Here is a 23,106-nt window from a genome sequence, read left to right on the forward strand (position 1 = left end):
AGAAGACACCTGCAAGATGACGACAATGACAGTCCCACCACAAAAGCTCTGAAAGGCAGTCTGGTGTACGAAATTGATAGGAGGTGGAAACTTTCAGCCGCGACTGAAGCTACTGTCCTCAGCGCAGTCACTGACCCCCGCTTCAAGCAACTAAGCTGGCTATCCGACGAGGAAAAAGAACATGTGTACGCGGAGGTGATTACGTTGGCTGAGCGCCTGGCACCGCCACCACCACCACCAACTGACGATGACGGGGATGAAGGAGGCAGTGAGTCGCCTCCAGCGGAAAAGAGGCGTAGAACGGACAGAGAGAGAGAATGCGACCTCCTTCTGTCTATGGATGAAGATGCAGCACCCCGTGGAGAAGTGATCACTGCAAAGAGTGAACTGGATGACTTTTTAAAAGACAGAACCAAAACGGATAAAGGTGGACCGCTGGGCTGGTGGAGAATAAATGCGCACCGTTATCCTAAACTGGCAACTGTAGCCAAGCGTCTTCTTTCCATCCCTGCCACTTCAACCCCTTCAGAGCGCATCTTTTCGAAAGCTGGATTTATTGTAAATAAATCAAGAAGTTCTATGTTGCCAAAGAATGTGGACACATTGGTCTTTTTGGCACACAACCTAAACTTTCAGGTTGAGGATAAACCGTGAGTAGCAGCACTATCCTTTATAGGCCAATCAAAGCTCCGGTATTGTAGGCTTCAATTCATTGTTTCTTTTTGTTAAACCTCAAATGACTGCTTATAATTAATTTTTGTTCAATTTAACTAAGTTGCCGTTCGTTTAAGATATTTTCATATTAGTCTACACTGACAGATTGTGTGTAGTAGCCTAATTGTGTGTGTAATAATTTTTATTAAGCCTCAAATGAAGGCATAGGCCTACAATTTAATTTATTTTAAGGAAAGCGAAGCAATGCCATTTGTTTAAGACGAGGTCGGACTCGGCCGTGTAGTAGCCTAATTGTGTGTAATACTTTGTTTTTATTAAGCCTCAAATAATAATAATAATAATAACTTAGTTTTATATTTGTTTATGCCATTTGTTTAAGACGAGGTCGGACTCGGCCGTGTAGTAGCCTAATTGTGTGTGTAATACTTTTTATTAAGCCTCAAATGAAGGCATAGGCCTACAATTTAAGTTATTTTATTTGTTTATGCCATTTGTTTAAGACGTGTAGTAGCCTAATTGTGTGTGTAATACTTTTTTTATTAAGCCTCAAATGAAGGCATAGGCCTACAATTTAATTTATTTTATTTGTTTATGCCATTTGTTTAAGACGAGGTCGGACTCGGCCATGTAGTAGCCTAATTGTGTGTGTAATACTTTTTATTAAGCCTCAAATGCAGGCATAGGCCTACAATTTAATTTATTTTATTTGTTTATGTTAAGGAAAGCGAAGCAATGCTGTTTGTTATTTAAGACTATGTCGGACAGATGTGTGTTCATTGTGCTTTTAAAGTGTCCCGACCCATATAAAAAGATGTCTTAATAAAACGTGCTTAATTAAGTCGAATTCTGCCTTTGTCTCTATCAACTACATATAAATATTTATATAATTGTTTGCTTGATATACGAAGGTTGCAACATAATTATGTTTTTTTTGGTCGAAGCTTCGAATTAAAATCGAAGCTCGGCCCCGAAGCTTCGATTACCAAAAAAAGCTTCGAAGGTCAGCCCTAGTTGTCAGACCAGTCTAGTTTGTTGTTCAGGTCTACTCCAAGGAACTCTTGGGTCTCCACCTCATCCCCTCGACCACCAGCTCCTTGGTGTTGCTGATGTTGAGTTGGAGGTGGTTGCTGTCGCTCCACCCTACAAAGCTCTCCACCAGGGCTCTGCTCATCTTCGTTGTTGTCCGTGATGTAACTTATGATGGAGGAGTTCCTTGGGGGCACTGGTGTTGCTCACCACCACATCTGATCAACTGCCCTGCAGTCTGACGTACTGTGGTCTGGTGGTGAGGTAGTTAGTGGTTCTGGCCACCAGGCCATGCTCCAACTTCATCGCTAGCTTCTCCGCTAGCCGCAAACGTTGGATGGTGTTGAGGGCACTGGAGAAGTCGAAGAACATGATTCTCACTGTGCTGTGTGGCCTCCAGATGCGTGTAGGCTCTGTGGAGCATTTAGGTTTACTTTATTTGTTCAAGGGGGACAGCGTACATTAATAAACATTTTAAAAACGTAAATGCACCCAATTTGAGCTAAAAGGCTAATTTCCATTGGCAGTCCCCCTGCCAGAAGGTACAGGCTAAAATCCTGTGTAAAAAAAGGGGGGCGGTCAGGTGGCGTAGCGGAGATTGCGCTCGTCACCAATGCAAGAGGCTGCGGTCTCGACTCCCGGAGTCAGCATTGCTTGGGCTGATCGCTATACTAACCCGTTTGGCTGGGTTAGGGGGAGGGCAAGTCATGGGTGGGAATCTGGTGTTGTGGACAGCGACGCCTACAGGTCTGGGCGCTTGCTCAGCGGAGGCAGGACTTGATTAAGGCAGCGTGACCTCCCACGCGTTACACTTCACCAATGAGAGTCCTCGCTTCTTACCTTACTTACCTATCCACTTTGTGCCTAGTGGCCTCGCTGCCAGGTGAAAAAATAGTCACTGGCTGTCGCCGCGCGGATGACTTCAGGGTTCCCTTGTACCGACCAGTAGGAGAACATGCGCACAACAACCAGGTAGGGGAGGGGGGGGGGAATTGGCACAACGACTAAATTGGGACGGGGAGAAAACAGAAAAAAATCTGAGAAAGAGAGGATACATATTTTTTTTAAAGGGTTAGCAATACAAACAGAATAAAAGCGAGATAAATAACATTAGAATAAAAACACAAACAAAAGCACATATAGTAGAACATAAGATAGGGATACAGGGCACAATACAGTCATGAACACAAGGACGGAGCAGATCATGACCCAGATGATATTAGAAGACCCAGGCATAGACAAACGCACAATATCCACACATACACACGCATGTAGATGATGGCGTCCTCCACCCCGATGTTTGCCTGGTATGCAAACCGTCGAGGGAGTCGCTCACCAGGGTCTTGAGGTGTTGCAGGACCAGCCTCAACTTCTCCCCAGGACATTTGTTCCTTGGGAGAAAGAAAATATTTCACCACAGGAGCCTGGAGAAATACTGCACCTATCGCTATTTCTAAGCAGGGTTCCCGCTCGGTCTTAAGTGTTAAAATTAATAATCAGAATTTTAGGCCTTAAAAAGATGGGTCTTAAAGGTGTATTGGATTAGGAAGTTAGTTGCGATAACATCTCTGTCTCACGTTTAAATGTGGTTGGGGTAAATGTTGGGCTGCAAATTAAGCAGTACAGTAATAGCCATCAGTTCCCCCCCAACAGTTTGTATGGAATTACTTCTATCATAGTCATTTTCCTTCATACTTTTTTGCCAGTATGACCATGAAATAGGTATTACGTTCTATTCAGAGTGTTCTTAAAAAGGTTTTAAAAAGTCTTAAATTGAACTTGCTGAAACCGGCAGGAACCCTGTCTAAGAGTTGTGGCTTGTGACACCTCTTTCTCTCTCTGTAGACTAACAGTGGTGCGTTGGCTCTGCCAGCCACTGGTCAGCTGAGTGAGAAGGCTCCAGCGGAGACGACGGACGACAAAGTGGCCCCACTGCCAGCCTCTGGCTCTCGGGGCGGGTCAGCCAAGGGAGGGGGCGGCAAAGGGGCCCCGGTGATGACGGGCGGCAAAGGGTCCAAGGTGGCCAAGGAGGGGGCCGGGGAGGGAGCCAACAGGTTCTACTGCTACATCTGCAATATCACCTGCCACAACCAGAAGGTCAGCAACACTTGCATTCACACAGTTGTGGTGGGATTAGCTCAGCGCTGCACTCGGGTCCTGGCTTGATCTTGTAAGCCAGCCACCAGAACCTCCTTTATACGTACACAGCATGATGGCGCCAAAGGAATTTGAACATTTCATCTCTGGTTTTGTTGACGTTGGTAACGCTGGAAATATTTTAGCTCTATTTGTTGTGTAGATGTGCGGGTAGTATTGTTGGGTAGAGAGGCTGTACGTAGCGGTGCTGCTGAGTGTCTCTCCAGGATGCTGGAGTTCACTGTTGAGCCTTCTTTAGGTGCCGTGGACCAAACTCAATGAAACATCTATGATGGGAGCTTCCAACTTGATAACCCTAGTGATACGCCCCTCCCCCCAGGGCTCTACGCTAACCTTTTTCCCAAGGAGCACATGTGCTCCTAAATGAAAACATTTAGGAGCACACAAAGAAATTTAGGAGCACACACAAATATTTAGGAGCACAGTGAAAATATTTCAAGTAACAAGAGTTTTTTTAAATTTTTATAAATGTATATTTGTACTGTGTGTGCATGTGCAAACGGGAACGGGACACATCTGTGCAATAGCACATACCACCAAAGTCACTGGCCCACTGTGTGTGTGTGTAGCTGCGTGTGCAAACGGGAATGGGACACAGACATTTTAACTATTAAGTGATTAATGCCTACTGTGGCAAAGTTGTAGCCAATAACTAGGCCTAATAAAAAAGGCAGTGACATTGAACAAAAAGGAGACACTGGCATTACCACCAGGGCCATCAGTAGAGGGGACTGTAAGGTGCCTTTTCGGTATACTACCTTTGCTAAAACTGTGTTCTCTGTTAAAGGTGGTAACTACTGGAATAGCCTACCAGTTGTGATTAGAGAGGTCCCCACATACTCCATGTTCAAGACTCATCTTAAACTGCATCTTAACACATTCCCTGCCACGCAATTTGAGCATCTTATACCACACTCTGCCAGCACTGTAAGCCTATGGAGATGTTCACCTTCTTTGCAGGGCTATAACTTTTTAAATTGTATTGCTAAATTGACATTACTATGGCCCATTCAACATCGATTATCTATCTATCGTTCAGGATGTAGGAACGTTTTACTTTTTCATTCATAGATTCATACGAAAATACCGTCTAGAACAGGGGTGTCAAACTTATTTTCACAGAGGGCCACATCAGCATTATGGTTGCCCTCAAAGGGCCAAAGACCGTATAAATGTTAATGTAATGTAAAATAAATGTAGCTACACATTTACATATTGTTAAACATGGTGTTTCTGTATTTATTACTTATTCAAGTTATACATATTGCATATTCATTTGCATAAATGTAAAAATATATGTTAGCTTATGTTATTTTAACAAATAAATTTAGTTTATCAGAACCCCATATTACTCCACCAATCAATGATCAAACCATTCAAGTAAATAACAAAGAAGAATATCATCAAATACAAGCTATGACATTAAGTTTGTTCAAAACCTTTTTGTCACAGTCAAGATGGGCAGAACTAACAACTGTGAGCTGCAAAGAACACGTGGGACAGATGTAGCAGATGTTACAAAAACAAATGGCTGCACACAACCTTGCAGAGGCCATACATCCAACTAATGGAAGATAGTTTAATTAACTTTATCGACTTGTTTACATCAGGGTCCCCCATTTTCAATTCGTAATGAAATTGCTATTATGTGTCTGCATGAACACACAACTGTAACTGTACTCAAAAATAACAAAATAAGGGTTGTCTCAGTTCACAACTATATTGGTCAAGTTTTGGGTGGGACTTGTTTGCGTCCCTACAGCTTCTTATTCAATTGAGCGAGATGCTCGGTTATGTCACACAGCCAGTTTGCATCTGACAGTTCAGACAATATTTCTTCAACCCTTTGTTACCTATTCCGCCTGGATCTTTTTTGTATTTTGGGCTGTAAAATTGTCAAAGAATGTCTGAGGAGTAAGTGCTTTTGGCTTTTTTCCTTTGTTACCTCAGATGTTCAACATACATGTATGTGTAAGAATGTGTAATAACTAAGGCTGTCAAAGTTAAAGCTTTATTAACGCATTAACCCACAATTATTTTAACACTGCTATTTTTTAACCCAATATTAATGTAAAAAAAAAAAAATTATTTTTATTTTTTTTACCTGAGCTCTTGGGGGGCCACATCAAATGACGTGGCGGGCCGGATTTGGCCCGCGGGCCGTGAGTTTGACACCTATGGTCTAGAATATAAATATGTTTTTATCGTTTTCTGCAGTAATTCCTAGAACGTGAGATATAGGCATAAACGCATGTATAGATTATCAAATGCCGTTTGTTGGCGATACACGCTATATTAAAAATTTCAACTGTACATGATCCTAAACGTTATGACTGATCATGCGCGGATGAACCGGGGGGGGGGGGGGGGGGTCGTTTATAATTCCGTCATCGTCAGTAAATGCTTTATGTAGTATGGGTGATATATTGATCAGAGCAGTTTGCATGGATAATAATAAACAAACGCGCTGAAAGTAACGTCAGCGTCCTCTTACCGTTCGACAATGAGACTGGAGGAAAAAGATCCCACTTATTTGACGGCGATCTCCTAAATCCATTTCCGGTTTGTATAATCATAATAAACGGCCAAATCGTATCGATTATTGCGTTATGGCAGCGATCGCTACACACGGACGTGTGTATACAGTCCCGCAACAATATGCGAGTGCCGTACGCATTTCCCAGACGCACCGAGATCGACTCGTCCATTTCCGGTTTGGCAACTCGCCGATCATCCACCAGGCGGCAGTATTGAAGCGTTGCAGAGTTGTGCATGCTCCCACTGCATCAGACCAGGCTCCGTGAGGGAATTATGAATAACATGGCGAAAAAATTTAATATGATCTCAATAACGTCGTACGCCGTGGATTGGCAGAATTCGCATGAACTTGAAACACGTCGTAAGCCGTTTCTGGCGTGGGATGTGTTGAGGCAAACCAGAACTGTGATAATTTATCTGATTTAGTTTATGTAACATGTTTCTTGTTTTTATTGTTGTTTTTATCATTGATTGTCACAATGCTTTTACCCTAAGCAGTAGGGGTGGGACGATACATCGATCCAGATCGATATATCGATCTATTATCAATAATCAAATAGGATCGATGCAATGTAAAAAGATCGATTCATATTGCGATACTCTTATTTTGAAAATCCGGCGACGGCGACGTCATCGCCCCGCGCCCAGTGTTGTGAAACTCCGTTTAACATCAACAGCACACAGCAGTAGCGTCTAGACCGTCACTAGAGCAAGACTAGTGTGCCTATTCTGTGACCCAAAACATGTCCCTGCTGTTTTATTCTGCAACGGGTCCAATGCATCTAACCTGCTTTTGCAATCCTCGCCACTGCATTATGCCCACGTCGCGTTAAAGATCAAAGATAACGTTACGTTAGCGTAAGCTAACAAGCTAACCCAGAGCCATAGGCAGAGAGAAGTGGGGCCTGGGAAGGAGGGTGCATTCTCGGGATAGCCCCACTAACAGGATCTGGCCGGTACTGCACCTTAATACAGCTCTGTGACAGTGAATAGGATATTAATATAGAAAAAAAAGAAAAACAAACCAAAAACAGTGAACAGGAGGTCTATTTGTATTAAAAACAATATTGTTTTTCATTTAAATGTCTGGAAGAGCTCAAAAATAAAAATGTCAAATGATATTTCCATTGCCTTTTTTTTGTTGATTTAAATGTTACTGATTGTGTTAAATGGGCATATAATATCGTCTCATATCGATCGCAGGCACCTGAATCGAATCGTATCGTGGCAGACTGTGTGATATCGGATAATATCGTATCGTTGTCCAAAGAATCGATATCGTATCGTATCGTGATGAAACTGGTGATTCGCACCCCTACTAAGCAGGCTATTTATTTATTGAAAGAGTTTTGCTGTCTCCTGTTTAGGGACTACGGGTGTAAATTAGCTCTTGCTACAACCCTGCATGTTTACATTTTGTATTTTGTACTTGATGTTCATTAACATGTGCTGTCCCTATCAAATAAATTATCAAATCAAACTGCTGCTACAAAAGTAACTGTCACTTAACTTTAGCTTGTTCCCCTTTTATGCATATAATGCCTGTTTTGGCTAGTGTTGCTCTTCTAGAAAAATAATCCTTTCAGGGTTACCTATTGAAATACTGTACACCTCCAGTACAGAAACATTGTTTATGAGTTTGCGTGTCAGGTAGACCATTGATTGACAGTCGATTCTGCCAATTACGTCACACCGCTTTCACCCACCTCTGCTGTTGATAACGCTAGCCAAGTTAGCACACACACGCACAGTGGGCCAGTGACTTTGGTGTAGGGGTGTAACAATGCATCGCAATGCATCGATCCTAAGGGGAAAATTCAACTGCATCGATTTGAAAATGTTAGAATCGATTATCGCAATTTTAATGTGTACACAGTGTTATGTTATTCTCATGTCCGTTACAGCCAACACAATGACATACGCTACTGCATCAACGTTATGATTAACAAAGCAAGGCATTCGTTTTGTTGCATTAACGTTATATTACTATTGCTATCGATAAATCTAGGTGTTCTAAAATCTATTGCTATTGGTAAGACTAGAATAAGTTACATTAATTTAATGTTACGGTCTCGGAAAACTCTCGCATAGCGCAATGGCGGACTTTCCGGAAGTAAAAAAGCAAATGAAAGCTTCCGATTGGTCATTTCCTTGTCACTCTACTGTGATTGGACCGTTGGCTTGAGTGCAATGTGGGACTTGTAGTTTTTGACCGATTAGCAGCGGAGAGAAAAAAGCACGACTGAGGTTGTAATCTTCACTCGCACACACGCGAGTAATTTATTTTTCCGGTTCTCGCACACATTCTTAGGGGCAAATGCGAGTAAAATGGTCTCACTGTAGAGCCCTGCCCCCAGGTCCCTCTACATCTGATCTTGGTTCCTACAGTATACCCATCTTAGTATGTGCTACTAGGAATAATGACTGTGTATTGGCACCGTAAATGTCTATTGGATTAATGTAAAGTCTTAACAAAGACAAAGGAAAATCACTTACGGCAAATATCTAGGACATGGTTAGTGTGTATATATTAGGGATGGGCATTTTAACACTTTGAGTGCCGGCCATGCTGTGCCTAGGAACCCTGTTGCGTGACACCGCTCTATTCAATGACCGAGCTCTCATATTTGCGAACGCATAAACTATATCTTAAATTATGGCTATGTGTCTAATATGGCCGTCGCTTATCAATGACTTGTTTGCAGTCAACATTGTCGAAACGGATTGTTTTTTAATCTGTTCATTTCCGTTTTATACCATTTTGAAAAACGCTCGTTTTTTGAAAGTTTCAGAAAAAAATTAAGATTCTGTGATAAACGCCCTTTACTGGAATACACAAAACACGTTGTAATTTTTCGGCCTATTTATGAATCGTTTTCAAATAAACGCTAGATTATCGATAGTATATATGTACTTATGCACGCTATAGAAGCGGGCTGAAAAAACGATTATCTTATTTCCTGATCGCACACATACACACATAGAAGGTCCAGGGTTCGATTCCCGCTTGGGGACCAGGTTTCCATGATGCCAGTTACCCAGGTGGGGTATCTCCCAGGCCTTTCTGTGTGGAGTTTGCATGTTCTCCCCGTGCTCGCAAGGGTTTCCCCCCCCCCGATAAGATAAACCCAATGGAAAAACATGCACAACAATAGATCGCTAACGCTGTGGCGTCCTTGACGAAGACTGACAGGAGCACTTGGATTGGTCCCCTGGCGCGGCTCACGTTGACGCCTGTCTGCTCCCGGCTGCCCTTGGGGGGGGAAGGACGACGGGATGGGTTAATCGCAGATACGAATTGCATGCATGCATCACATGTGTGCCGATTGATGACCTCTGAGCAGGTCCTAAATTATTATTATTAATTATTATTATTATATATGGCACACGCTGATATATAGGTGAAAATAGCTCTGATTATCCCAAGACTGGTAAAATAGATTCCTTACCTCAGATCAGATGTTCTCCAAAAAGATTATTCGCCATTCCAAATATCAATCGCGTTTATTGATCCAACGCTGGGTACTGGAAACGCATATTCTCCGCTGTTCTGGTGGTGGGCAATGACTTGGATCATCTCCGGTTACTTGTCTGACAAGTAAAATGTGGAAGCAGGACTTTTTTTTTTTCATGCGTTTCATTCAATCCAATCCAATGGGGTGCAGTACCATCCGGAGAGACGATAAGGGGCGGTATTTTCCCTCTTCGAGCTCAGATAGATCCCCACTGGTAACGTGAGGCTAGATTGATCAAAAATAATCGATAATAAAAAAATTACGAGAAAAAGACGAGATCTCTCGTTGTTGGCACTCAACGGTTGGCATAAACTAACGAGAAATATCGTCGTTGGCACTGAAAGTGTTAAAGAAAAATTCAGATAGATTGATCGCATGCTATACTCTATTGATCGTGTATTACTCGAAAAGGGAAAAAAACTTTAAAATATATATATATATTAGAATATTTTCTTTTTTACTTATTTGTGTTCATTCACGTATATATGTTTAAGGAAACCAACAAAAAAAATACATTCATAAAAATGTATAATTTCGATTTTTATTTATTTTTTTCTCATAGCTACGAATCGATTACTCACGCCCATCCCTAGTATATATATATATATTGATGTGTTTCGATGTCTGCAGAACTTCCAGAGTCATATGAACGGTCTGGCCCACCAGCAGAGGATGATGGAGATCCAGCACATGAGCAATGCCTGCCTGGTCACCCTGCTGCCGCGTGTCCAGAAGTCTCTGCGGGGAGCCAGGAGGGGCGGGTCAGTGACTCATTATCTTCTGATGGGGACACTACACAGTTAGTACATAGAAGACACACTCATTATCTTCTGATGGGGACACCACACAGTTAGTACATAGAAGACACACTCATTATCTTCTGATGGGGACACCACATAGTTAGTACATAGAAGACGCATTCATTATCTTCTGATGGGGACACCACACAATTAGTACATAGAAGACACACTCATTATCTTCTGATGGGGACACCACACAGTTAGTACATAGAAGACACATTCACATTCATGAAACCTGTTTAAAATGCAATGTTACTACAGGGATATTTGAATTGCCAGGGGAGACCATTAATGACAATTATACACTGGTTGCTACGTTAACAGTAATACATTTCAGTAGCCCACTGGTACAGCACACAGTACATGATCCTGCTTTTTCAGCTTGTAAGATCGCCTATTGGTAGCCTGATGGTGGTTTGTAATGTGACTCTTTCATAATAAAACGTGTCAATGTGGCTCCTGAGTTGACCAAGTCTTGAGTACCACTTATCTAGATGATGATGAATGTGATGGCTGCATTAGAGGACGCCAGCAATGGTTGTGTGGAGTGTTGCTGAAATCTCCTTTACATTCCTTAACATTTCAGTCGAGACCTTTTCTTTTTTCTTTAATCCCTGGTCTTACTTTTTTGGTTCCTGGCTTTTGGAGAGAGTCGCTCATGTTCACAAATGTTGACTGCACTTTCTTAGACCATGGAAATAACATTCCATTCTTAATTTCGGTGGTGTTCCCCTTTTTTTATATCGCAATAATTTTCCCCAAGTTACTTGATAAAAGCGTTGTTATATAAAGCATGATGACAATCTGCCTGCGGCCTTATACCTGCGACTGCATCACAGCCGTGCTGAAGTACAGTATAAAGAACTCCCTCTCGTGTGACACAGTTTAGTTCTTTGTGTCTCTTGGTTGACACGTGTCTGGCCTCTACAGGGAGAAGAGACCAGGTCTACAGCGTTGGTGTGCCACCTGTCAAAGCCACTTCACCAGTAACGTCAAGGACCACCGCCGTACCAAGGAGCACCAGGTAACCGCCTGAATAACACCACATCTTAGATCGCTGATATACTGTAGATGGTGCTTATGGGATTAGCTCCTTTCACTCCCTGTTGGATTATAATATATAACCATAACATGTTTTACTGATGCATAGACACACACCTGCCTAACTGACGGTATTGTGATGCCATCTGTTGCGCTTCCCTCCTTCCTTCTCTCCCTCCCTCCTTCCCTCTCCCCCTCATTCCTTCTCTCCCTCCATCCTTCCCTCCCTCCTTCCCCTCTCCCCTCATTCTCTCTCCCCCTCCTTCCCTCTCCCCCTCCTTCCCTCTCCCCCTCCTTCCCTCTCCCCCTCCTTCCCTCTCCCCCTCCTTCTCTTTCCCTCTCTCCCTCCTTCCCCAGCTTGCCAGTCGAACAGTCAACCCCTCCTGCACAGTCTGCAAGAAACACTTCAGAACCCCCCATCTGTTTGTGGAGCACATGCAGTCCCAGGAGCACAAGCAGAGAGTGGACAAGGTGGGTTTCTGGTCCTGCTTTTAAAGACATTACTAAACACCCGTGTCCCTTAGCAGTTCTCTGCTGCAGCTGTGTGGTGTGGCTTCGTTTGGGGAATCGTGCACTTTAGTAGAAAAATGGTGACCCTCGCAGAAGTAAACCAGTATCACTCCAGATTCATGTGTCGGAAATGCCCCTGGATCGAAATAAGTATTTCAGTGCTATAGAATGCATCTGAGTAAAATAATGAATTTATATGATATAGCCAACTGTCGCCCGAGGGATCATAACGTAGTACTATACATTAATTTGACCAACTATGATTATGTAGCTAGTGTAGCATAGCATTGCATATTAACCCCCTAAGCCCGATTGGCCCGGTAACCGGTTGAGATTTTTTTCATGTCATAAATGGATCAATACTGTCCGCGACTCCACATGTATCGGAGAAGGCATGTGGTAGTTCTACACCCTCCCCAGGCCGACAGTGGGGCAATGCGTGGAACGACCAGGAAGGGTATTGGCATAACTAAATTGGGATGGGTGAAAAATACAGAAAGCCCAAAAATATATAGAATAAATAATAATAATAACATAGGGGAATAAATAATAATAATATATATTTTAGGTTAATTTTCTGAAAATATGGCTATTGCTTAAGTATAGCATTATATATTAAAGCTGTGATATGTAGCTAGTGTAGCATAGCGTTGCATATTAAAGCTGTTATATGTAACTAGTGTAGCATAGCGTTGCATATTAAAGCTGTGATATGTAACTAGTGTAGCATAGTGTTATCTATTAAAGCTGTTTGTGTAGCATAGCGTTACATATTAAAGCTGTGATATGTAACTAGTGTAGCATAGCGTTGCATATTAAAGCTGTGATATGTAGCGTAGCACAGCATTAAATATTAGTCAGGCCCACACCTAGTTTTATAACAGTCAGAAAATGTCATATCAATGCCATAACATCTGTGTTTGAGCAGCACTGCCAAATGTTAATCCCACTGATAAGGTTGGGTCCAAGTATTTCCTTTTCACTGTTGGTTCTCCACCTAATCAGCTTGGAGAGGAAGGTGACCTGGCTGCCATGGATACAGAAGGGTTTTTAGTTGATGAGGAGGAGGGCAGTGATGAAGATGATGAGGAGGAGAGAGAGGGAGTACAGGAAGATGACGGAGGCCAAGGCAGCTCCCACAAACAGGTCAGGTCATCCGTCGGCTTCTGTCCACTTCCTTTCTCTTGTGTTTATTGTCGCTAGGGATGTGCGGTGTGGCTAATAATTTCACTGACCTTTAACTGCACATTAATAAAAACACATTACACGACTAATAAAAAAAAAATAAAAGAAATGATGGATGCCAGGCCTAACATGCAAAAAGATTGTTTGCAGTAAGAATCATTGACTGTAGGATGCCTAACGACCATAAGAAAATCTATTTGAAATGCTTGGGTTAAATGGGGAAGCATCTGTAATACAGTACAGCTGCCGCTACTGAAATAGTCGGTAATTTCCAGAAACTCGTGGTGCAGACATATCATCAATGATACTTGAGATGGATTTATGGTGCAACCGGATTCGTTAATTGTGCGCATAGACGGATCTTCATAGGGCTGGGCGATATGGCCTAAATATGATATCACGATATTTTCTGACCTTTCGGCGATACACGATACGCATCACGATGTTTTTCTTTTTTTCCCCAAACAATTCATTATGAGGCTTACCAAGACAGTATTTGAGTTTGCAAGCTAACATTAAAGACAAAATAAAATACCCATGCATTTAGCATTTTTATATTATATATTAGATTTAGATTATTGGATTATTAGATTATATATTGCATATATTTAGCAATGAGATATTATATGATTTATATATGAAATATGATTAATTGAAAATGGGGGACCCTGATGTAAACAAGACGAAAGTCTTTCTCTGGTCTGAATCCTCCAGTCCACTGTTGACTGTTGTTGTATTGAGCTGTACTGTATTGTACCCATGCTGCAATCTGTTAATAACGTTTTCATTCATCAGACGGCAAACAGAATCATTTTGATTGACAGTCGCGTCTGCCAATTACGTCACATCGCTTGCACCCGCCCTGCTGTTCTTAGCACCAATCGGCAAGCGCGTATACATTTTTTACTTCCGCCATTGGAGAGCTCAATGACAACAACAATGGCAGCGGTAGCTCGCCGCGGCCGACGTTTAGCTTTTAGCTCCGCAGAATGACTAAACGACTGGAGGCATAATGATTTTACTGCAACGGATGTTATAATAAAAGCCTTTCCATACATCTGTCTGATTGAAAACTTTATTAACAGACCGCAGAATGGGCACAACTGAGTCAGCACGGGCTGAGATATGAACGACTAATGCTTGCTATATCTAGGTCGACCTCGGACGTTGCTATGTAAATACGCTGATGTTATTGAAAGTGTAACTATATAACGTTAATGCCAAAAAACGAATGCCTTTGTTAATCATAAGTAGTAACTTTTGATGCACTAGTGTGTGTGTGGGGCGGCGCTGTTCAAAAGTGTCAACGTGTGGACCAGATTGACGCGACACAAGCCTCTTGGGCAAAACATCACGATATCCACGATACGTTTAAAAAGTGTATCGTTAATGAACTGTACCCGATATTTATATAATATCGTCATATCGCCCAGCCCTAGATCTTCATGATCAATATAGATTTATTAGTGAAACACGTGGATCAAAGTATATGTGAGAGGTCAATGGGCTTGGCTAAAGAGGAGCGTGCTCTCACGGTGGCCACCAAAATCGCACTGCCAGAGGTCCGTGGACTCGGGTCTCTTGTAGAATGTCCATGGTGGGGGCTAGTTGGGGTAGTGGAGCCATTGGCCCTCCTGTGAGATTTAAGCTGTTGTCTTGGAACAGACCCAGTGCACAGTTTCCTTCAGTGTGGTATCTTTTTTCAACAATGTGTAAAGCAGTGTGTGGCTGCAGATGATCCCAACTCGGTTAAACTTTAATTAATTCAACCTTTTATTTAGGACTCAATTGAATGCAATATATTGGGTAATAAAATATATTTAGAAACATACTAAAAACAACATTATTAGGCTACAATAAAAACATTGGCTAGTGGTCCAAAAAAAAATGGGGGACCCTGGTGGAAACAAGACGAAAGTCTTTCTCTGGTCTGCATCCCCTTAACAATTGTGTGTATTGAGCTGTACTGTATTGTACCCATTCTGCAATCTGTTAATAAAGTTTTCAATCAATCAATCAATCAATCAATGGTCTGTATCCGTTTTGTTTGTGCTAAGCTAGGCTAGCTTGCAGCCAGATGGCATTCTACTGAACAGAGAGGAAATTGGTATCTTATATTCTTGTCTGACTCTTGAGAAGACGGTAAGCGTAATGTTATGTTGGTGTGTTCCTTTAAGGTCACCCAGAGTCTGTTCTGATTTTGATGAATTTGGAAAGTCATCTTTTAATTTGAATGTGCTCCAAACTTATGGATCAAATATAACACACCCTTAAGAGCTATTACCTCTTATAACCTATGTGCCGTTTAAAACTATGACCACAAACCATTCTGTTTCAATGTGTTTTAACTGAATGTTCTGATTATTATTTTTTTTATCTTGTGTTTTGTCTTGTACCAGATGTACCGGTAATTGTAAATGAGGACAACCTCAATGATCTATGGAGATGGAAGTAAAGGTTTGAATGAATCTTAATGTCTTTCTGCAGGATGAGTGGTCATGCCAGACAGAAGTGACCCTAGAAGACATGGCTGAGGACGAGGAGTATGACCCGGACACGGTCTATGGTATATGACCAATCCTAACCAGTTTCCTTGACTCAAAAGAATTTCCTCCAGTGTGTCTCATCCCCTGCCGGCCACCGCGGCTTGAAATGGGAACTTCCCACTCTCTGTCTAGACCAGACCTGGGCATTGTACGGCCCGCGGGCCGCATCCGGCCCGCGGGATGATTCTGACCGGCCCGCGAAAGATTACATGATAATAAAAAAAAATTAAAAAAAAATATTTTTTTTTTTTTTTTTTTTTTTTTTTTTTTTTTTTTTACTTTTTTCTTTTCATGTCAACGTTCACACGCACAATATACGCTTAGGAGACATGCTCAGAAGATGTTGGTTCTCTTTGGATCCACCTACATATGTGAACAGACATTCTCAGTCATGACATTTACCAAGTCCAGGTACAGATCCTCTCTCACTGATGAACATCTGGCAGCTGTGCTTCGCATCTCCACCTCAGACATGCAACCTGACTTTGATGGACTTGTTAAAGCTCAACAGAGACTGGATTTATCACACTGAATGAAACAAAAAAGAACTGAAGAACACTAAAATGTGGAAATATAACAAGTGAAATGGGACACTTGATATTTTTTTTTCTTAAATGTTTAATATAGGCATGTAAAGTAAAAAAGGCTACAAAACGGGGACACTTTTCTTTACACAGTTCAGTGACATGTCTTGTTTATTTCTGCTATAAGATGATGTGATGTCTTTAGAAAGCTAAGAAAATCCTTGTTTCAATAGAAACAATAGAAACTCGTTATTAATGTTTCACATTTAGTTTATCATTTTGGAAATAAATTCTATTTGAATAAATGATATTTTTGAAAGCTAACCTCACCTTTTAATTGCCAAATAATAACATACACTCTTACCAGGGGTCAAAACAATGCCATTTACTGCTTTTTATATAGAAATAAAATGTATATTATGCATAATTGAGTTTGGAATTTTGGCCCGGCCCCCCAACATATTTTCAGTTGCTCATTCGGCCCCCCGGGAAAAATAATTGCCCACCCCTGGTCTAGACGTTGGAAAAATACTTAGAAATGATCTAAATATGACTTATTTATCAATTGGAGAATCCTGATCCTGTTAGAATTGTTTTCAAAACCCTCAGATTCTGATTTTAGCATTGCATTGATGTAAGGCCTATGATCAAATATGTCATAAATCTGACATTGGGCTTTCTCTTGTACCATGCCCTGGACCCAAAATGAGTTCCCCTCTGTGACTACTTCAATTGACATTGTTGGATTTAATCACTTTAATTATCATGTTTGCATGATTGTTCTTGTTTGACCTCTCTGTCTCAGGTTCTAGTTTCTTGGTGCCGGTTGCTGGTTTCCTCTGCCGCCTCTGTAACAAGTTCTGTCACTTTGAGTCATCAGCTCGACACTCCCACTGCAAATCCTTCAAACACTTTGAGAACCTCAAGGTTAGTTTAAAGACTTCACTAGCTTTGCTTAGTGAATATGATTTATTACTTATGTCTCTGTTTCAAATGATGTTGTTTTTAGATAGATTTTCTTTAGTTGGATGATGGCTTAACAGTCTGGCACATTTAGCATAAAACACCTGCATACCCAAAGTAATTAGCTATTTATTATACTTTATACTTATAGCACATGCATGAGTCTGGTCTCTTTTGAAAGGTAACATGCAGAGTTGGAAACGAGAGCAGCCCAATGGATAAAGCGATATAAAGAAACAAATAGCCAATAAATGTGAAGTTATCTTTGAACCTCTGTTGTCAAGCCTCGTCAATATAACGCAAATTCATACCGTTTATACCGTCCACCCTTACTGGAAACCCAAATATCCACAATAGCCTTCTTGAAAACCGGTGTCAGTACAAATTCAATGCTGGTTTGTAAGCAATACTTAAAGCGATACTAAGAATTGGACTTAGAGTCATACTTTTGGGATTTTATTGTTTTTCAAAGAAAATTTCCCAAAATTACAAGAAAATTAAAGCTGTCATTGTAAGAAAAAAAGATTATTCCTCTCAATACCTTTAACCCAGTATTTATGCCATGCATTTGAATCATGAATCAATACCAATAGTAGGTATACTGTCTCAATACCCAGAGTATGTTTTGCCCATTGTATGTTCCGTGTGTGCAAGGTGAAGAACTTCCCTAACAAACTTCCCTGGCTAAATTGTGTTTGTTCTGCGTCTCTTACAGGAATACAGGGCCTTGCACAACCAAAAGGACACAGCTACAGAATCTAGCGGAGAACCGCTCATTACCGGAACCTCTGAGGATCACCTCGAGCATGTAACGGAGACCCCCATGGACTGTTTGGATGTAAGTAGTGACCACACTGACTCCGGTTCCAACAGCCTCTCTGGTGACCTGGCTTTAGTGACCCATGCAGCCCAATGCATGCAGCCCACCGTCGCCATCACCCGCATGAGGCAGTCCCCGGGCGCCCCGCAAGAGGACGACCCACCATCCCCGAGGGACTTCACGGATGCCGTGGACACTGCCACCGTGGACACTGCTGTGGCCGACATTGCCACGTCCGACACTGCTGTGGCTGACATTGCCACGTCCGACACTGCTGTGGCTGACATTGCCGTGGCCGACATTGCTGTGTCCAACATTGCTGCGGCCGACACTGCCGTGTCCGACACCACTACCGCAGATAACACTGCTACTGCCGACAACACTGCTACTGCCGACAACGTGGCTGCGTCTGACACGGCTGCGTCCGACATGACTGCGTCCGACACTTGTACCGCAGACAACATAGCTGCGTCCGAAACTGGTACCACCGACAACATGGCTGCGTCCGACGCCACTGCATCCGACACTGCTACCGCAGACACTGTTGCCGCCACCAGCTGCACAGACCCAGACCTCGGCCCCGACGCCCAAGAGGAGGAAGAGACGTCCTCTGGAGTTGAAGAGAGCCCAGCGGAGGTGTCCTCCAGCCAGGAGGGACAGCCGGACTCCAGCCAGGCACAGGTTGCCAGTGAGGCGGGTGAGGAAGAGGAGGAAGAGGAGGAAGCCCCCACTGTAGTGAAGGAGAAGCCCAAACCGGCTTCCAGAAAGAGGGGGGGAAGGGGTGCGCGGAGACGCTGAGAGGAAGGGAGGAAAGGAAAAATATGGGAAGGAGGAGAGGAAAGCCAGTAGGAGCCGGGTGTTACCATGCCCTTCGTCACAGAACCTCAAGACCAACAGCTGAACAACTCTGCAAACTCCATGTTTTAATCTAAAAAAAAGAAAGAAAAAAAAACCACAAATACTCTTAAATAAAGTTCTGCTGGGCATTCAGTATGGATCACAACTGTTAAAGCAGTGAGTGGTAGTGATGTGTGTTGCTCTCTGATGGTGTTAAGAAAATTATGTGGAAATGAAGGTCCAGCTTGCTCACTAGCTAGCTAGGTCGACGATGCTAACCACAATGTAACCACAGTGTAGAAAGGCCCATTTTTTAGGGAATGATGGAATAACCAAGGCGTTGATTTCCCCGCGTCGCTAACCAAGCAACGCAAGCTTCTAGTGAGATGTAGAATGTAGCAGTTCTGGCAAAACCGAAATGACGTGTGTTCAGGAAGACCCTCCCTGAGGAAGAAGGGAAAAAAGGTGATTGGAAAAAGTAAAAGAGTACTTTTGAGTGTCGAGCAGTTGCTGAATCTTGAATCTGATCCTAGCTTTATCCGAAGTGTTAATTGTCCGTGACATTGTTACTGTTTATGCTATTTTTACACAACATCGCTAACTTACAAAAGAAAAAAAAGTGTATTGGATTTTGATTGGTCACGGCCGGTACTGTGTTTTTTTCCTTTCTTTTTGCTTTGAGAAGGTTCAGCGTGGCTGCTGCGTTCCCCTCATCCGTGTAATGTTACTACTGAGAATATTCTTAATACCAGCTGAGTTGACGAACGCCTAAACTCTCAAGGCCATTGGCATTACTCTTTGAACGTATGTTTGTATTAGAATCTGAAGCTCCTGGACACGTTTTGCGAAGCCACTGATGAGTCGTCAGCCACTGTTGGCGTTAGTGAAGTGGCTCTTTACACCAGTGGACTTGTCACGGGACGTCGGAGCACTGTTCAGAATGCCTCACATATTTCTCATATTTAGACTGGAAATATCGTTTCATCAGGTAGTAGAGTATTATTTCTGCAATGTTAGGAAAGCTAACGCTGTTCGTAGGAAGTCTTAGAGACTGTAGCTTCCGTTAGGAATTGGGATTCTCAGCTTCTGAGGACTTGCGATTATGGAACTCTCACTTTTCTTTAGATGACATTAGATATGTGTTTCAATCAGGGTCATTATAGTTTTGTATTTTTCATTTGTTTTTATTTTCAATTCAGCTTAGTTTCCAGAGTGGGTTTGCTCGTTTTAGTTTGTATTGTTTAAAAATGTTTAGTTTTAGTTTTTATTAGTTTCAGTATTAAGCCCCTTTCACACAGGAACAATGTGCAGAGAATCGGGTTGCCCTTTCACACATGTAGCACACAGCAGGCAATTCTCCATGACGGACGTGTTCTCGCATATTAATTTACTCTGCTTGGTTTAGGAGTGGGTGGCACCTAGGTAGAGTGAGGGCATGAGGTAGAAAGGAAAAAGTAGCCTGCCTGTGTACGGAAGATCATAATTTTAAACATTCATTTAACTGGCATGTAACTCGACATCGTTGCAAATGAGGGCAACCTCAACTTTCTTCGAGTTAAAATAGTTTTGAAATTAAATCAACGGTGTTCCGTACAGTGCCAAAAACTTTTTTTTATCCCATGGAACTGTATAAATAGTTTACAAACTTTTGTATTACTCAAACTGTTAATTTATGTTAATGTTTTTGGATGATGAGCAAACAGCGTTTCATATCTCTCATCCGACAGACAGCAGTCAGACAGCAGAGCAAACTGGCCAGGATATCATCTTGACTTGATATTTAAAGAATCTGTTTCAAAGCGTTATTCAGCTAAAGCTAACATATTTAACAAATTATGACCATTTAATAATAATTTCACACTGAGAAGCACACATTTAATATAAATGTACGACTTTGCTGCAGTCTCTGAGGGGCACGCCTCCACACTGTCCGTTTTTTTTTATTAGGCGCACCTCGCAAACTCGCTCAATTATTGAGGCAAAAATGCCTTCCTTGGTCAGGAATGAAATTGGATAGAATGAAGATAACTGGTAAAAATGTGATCCACAACCCATATGTTTTCATTTAATTTAACTATCGGCGGGAAAAGGCAGCTGTAGGGTTAGCTGTACGCAACATGGTTAAAAGGCAGCTGTATGCAACATGGTTATGTTAATCAACAAGCTCACTGTGAATTCTGCTGTATTCTCACATGGGCTCAGTTGGTCATTACGTGGGGTTAGGAATAGGATTTTGGTGCTCGACGGGTAAACGCTGAATAATTTTTAACATTTGCGTTCACCCCTCCAATTGATGTGCAGTTAAGTTCAGGAGTCCAGTGTCTGTGTGAGAGGGGCTTTAGTTTTAGCTTTTCTTTAATTATATTATGGGGGGGGCCAAGATTTAAGAAGTTCAGAATAGGTATTGTGCAATACAAACCCATCACTTTGTGAAGGCAATTGACTCAGTCATGCAGACAAGTCACAGTCTCAATTAACATTATGCACCAATACCTCCTCTAGCTTGCTCTGATGACAAATTTGACCAAATTGACAGACTAAAACTAAAGGCATGTTCCGTATATTTTGATTTTATTCCTGTTACGTTTTGTAAGTACACAATATTGTTTTAGTGAACTATAACCTTGGTTTCAACGAGATTCACCCAAGAAGCAAGACAAAATTGCTGAAATTAAGAGAAATGGTTGGCCTGCATTCCCCTAGAACCTCTCTGTAGAGATGTGTTTTGTTCTGAGATGTAGTTAAAGATCACATTATCAATGCAAGTCATCATCAAAACAAGACCACAAAACCCGACACAGCAGATGTGGTTCAGTTAGAGAAAAGCTTTTGCCGTAGTTGGTGCTTCACATGTTCATGGTTTTCACCGTCACAATTAACCCCTCGCAGTCGCAGGCATTTGGGACAGTTTTCAAAGTCATCTACACTTGAATGAAGTCACTCCTTTCTAATATACATTTAAAAAAGAAATCGTCACATTTCCTTGGATGGAAAGCAATGGGATATTGCTCTCACATGCATCACAGCACAAAACATTGTTTCAGGCGTTAATAGTTTTGTTTGGATTTTCCTCCCATTTCACATTTATAGTTATTGGCCGGCTATCTGCTCCTATATAAACCGAACCAGTGGATATACAGTCATCAAGTGGAAGGGTTTCAACATGGAACTGCACTGCAAAGATGTCAAAATCAAATCACATTATTGGTAATGGTAACATCAACTAGATACGTCTCGTCTTTTTAGTGTAGCACTCGTTTCTGATCCTGGTGAGGAGCACCCACTAATGGTAACAACCCATAGCCTGGTTATAGATTTTACTGTAGTTATATATTTATAACCCTGGCTTTCATTAATTCGCCGTCAACAGTCATAACCCACAACAAGACTTTTTCACTTAATGACATGCAGGCTTTTTAGTAGACATTTCAGTTTTTTCTTTTTTACACATATATATATATATAAATACAACCGACTGAGTCAACTTATGTAGCCTTCCCGATTAGTCACAGTGACGTGTGACTAGTGTCTCATTGGTTTTTCTTTGAAGTTCCATGTTGGGCCTGTTGTAACCTGATTCACTTGTACAGGGGGAGTTAACAGTGAAGAGCCCCTCTGTATGTAGCGACGGCCAGGTTGTCCTCCTTCCATCTGGCTCCAAGACGGAATGGAACGTGATAGAAACGCATCTGAAAGGAAAGTTTCCAACAAATCTGTATGTTTCTTACTGTATTTTTATTCAGCACTCGACAAAACCGAAATGAACAAAATGACGTTTTCTAGCCGCTGGAGGTCTCATGTATTTTTGAATGTTTGTGTTCTGTATTGGGGTCATTTTAATTTATATTAAAATATTTGACAATTGCCACAACTTCAATCGTTGCAGTGTCTTTTCACGTGTGGTTCTTTGGATTGTATTTAGCTCTATGGGGGCTACACTCTACACACGCACACTTAATATATCTTCAA

At 41.9% G+C, this 23,106-nt stretch overlaps 1 protein-coding gene across 3 annotated transcripts in view; it reads left to right on the top strand.

Annotated features, from left to right (window-relative positions):
• Positions 1-23,014, top strand: part of ciz1a (cdkn1a interacting zinc finger protein 1a) — a 50,330-nt gene extending 27,316 nt beyond the window's left edge. For all 3 annotated transcript variants that reach the window (XM_084325110.1, XM_084325112.1, XM_084325111.1), the window contains exons 9-16: positions 3,547-3,798; positions 10,542-10,672; positions 11,642-11,735; positions 12,110-12,223; positions 13,268-13,408; positions 15,935-16,013; positions 17,323-17,444; positions 18,196-23,014. In XM_084325110.1, coding sequence (XP_084181236.1) covers positions 3,547-3,798; positions 10,542-10,672; positions 11,642-11,735; positions 12,110-12,223; positions 13,268-13,408; positions 15,935-16,013; positions 17,323-17,444; positions 18,196-19,098 — 1,836 coding nt within the window. In that variant the 3' untranslated portion in view covers positions 19,099-23,014. The remainder of the gene's footprint in view (positions 1-3,546; positions 3,799-10,541; positions 10,673-11,641; positions 11,736-12,109; positions 12,224-13,267; positions 13,409-15,934; positions 16,014-17,322; positions 17,445-18,195) is intronic.
• Positions 23,015-23,106: the final 92 nt, after the last annotated feature.

The sequence above is a fragment of the Notolepis coatsorum genome, assembly GCF_963971535.1.
Source record: "Notolepis coatsorum genome assembly, chromosome: 11".
NCBI classification, from domain to species: domain Eukaryota; kingdom Metazoa; phylum Chordata; class Actinopteri; order Aulopiformes; family Paralepididae; genus Notolepis; species Notolepis coatsorum.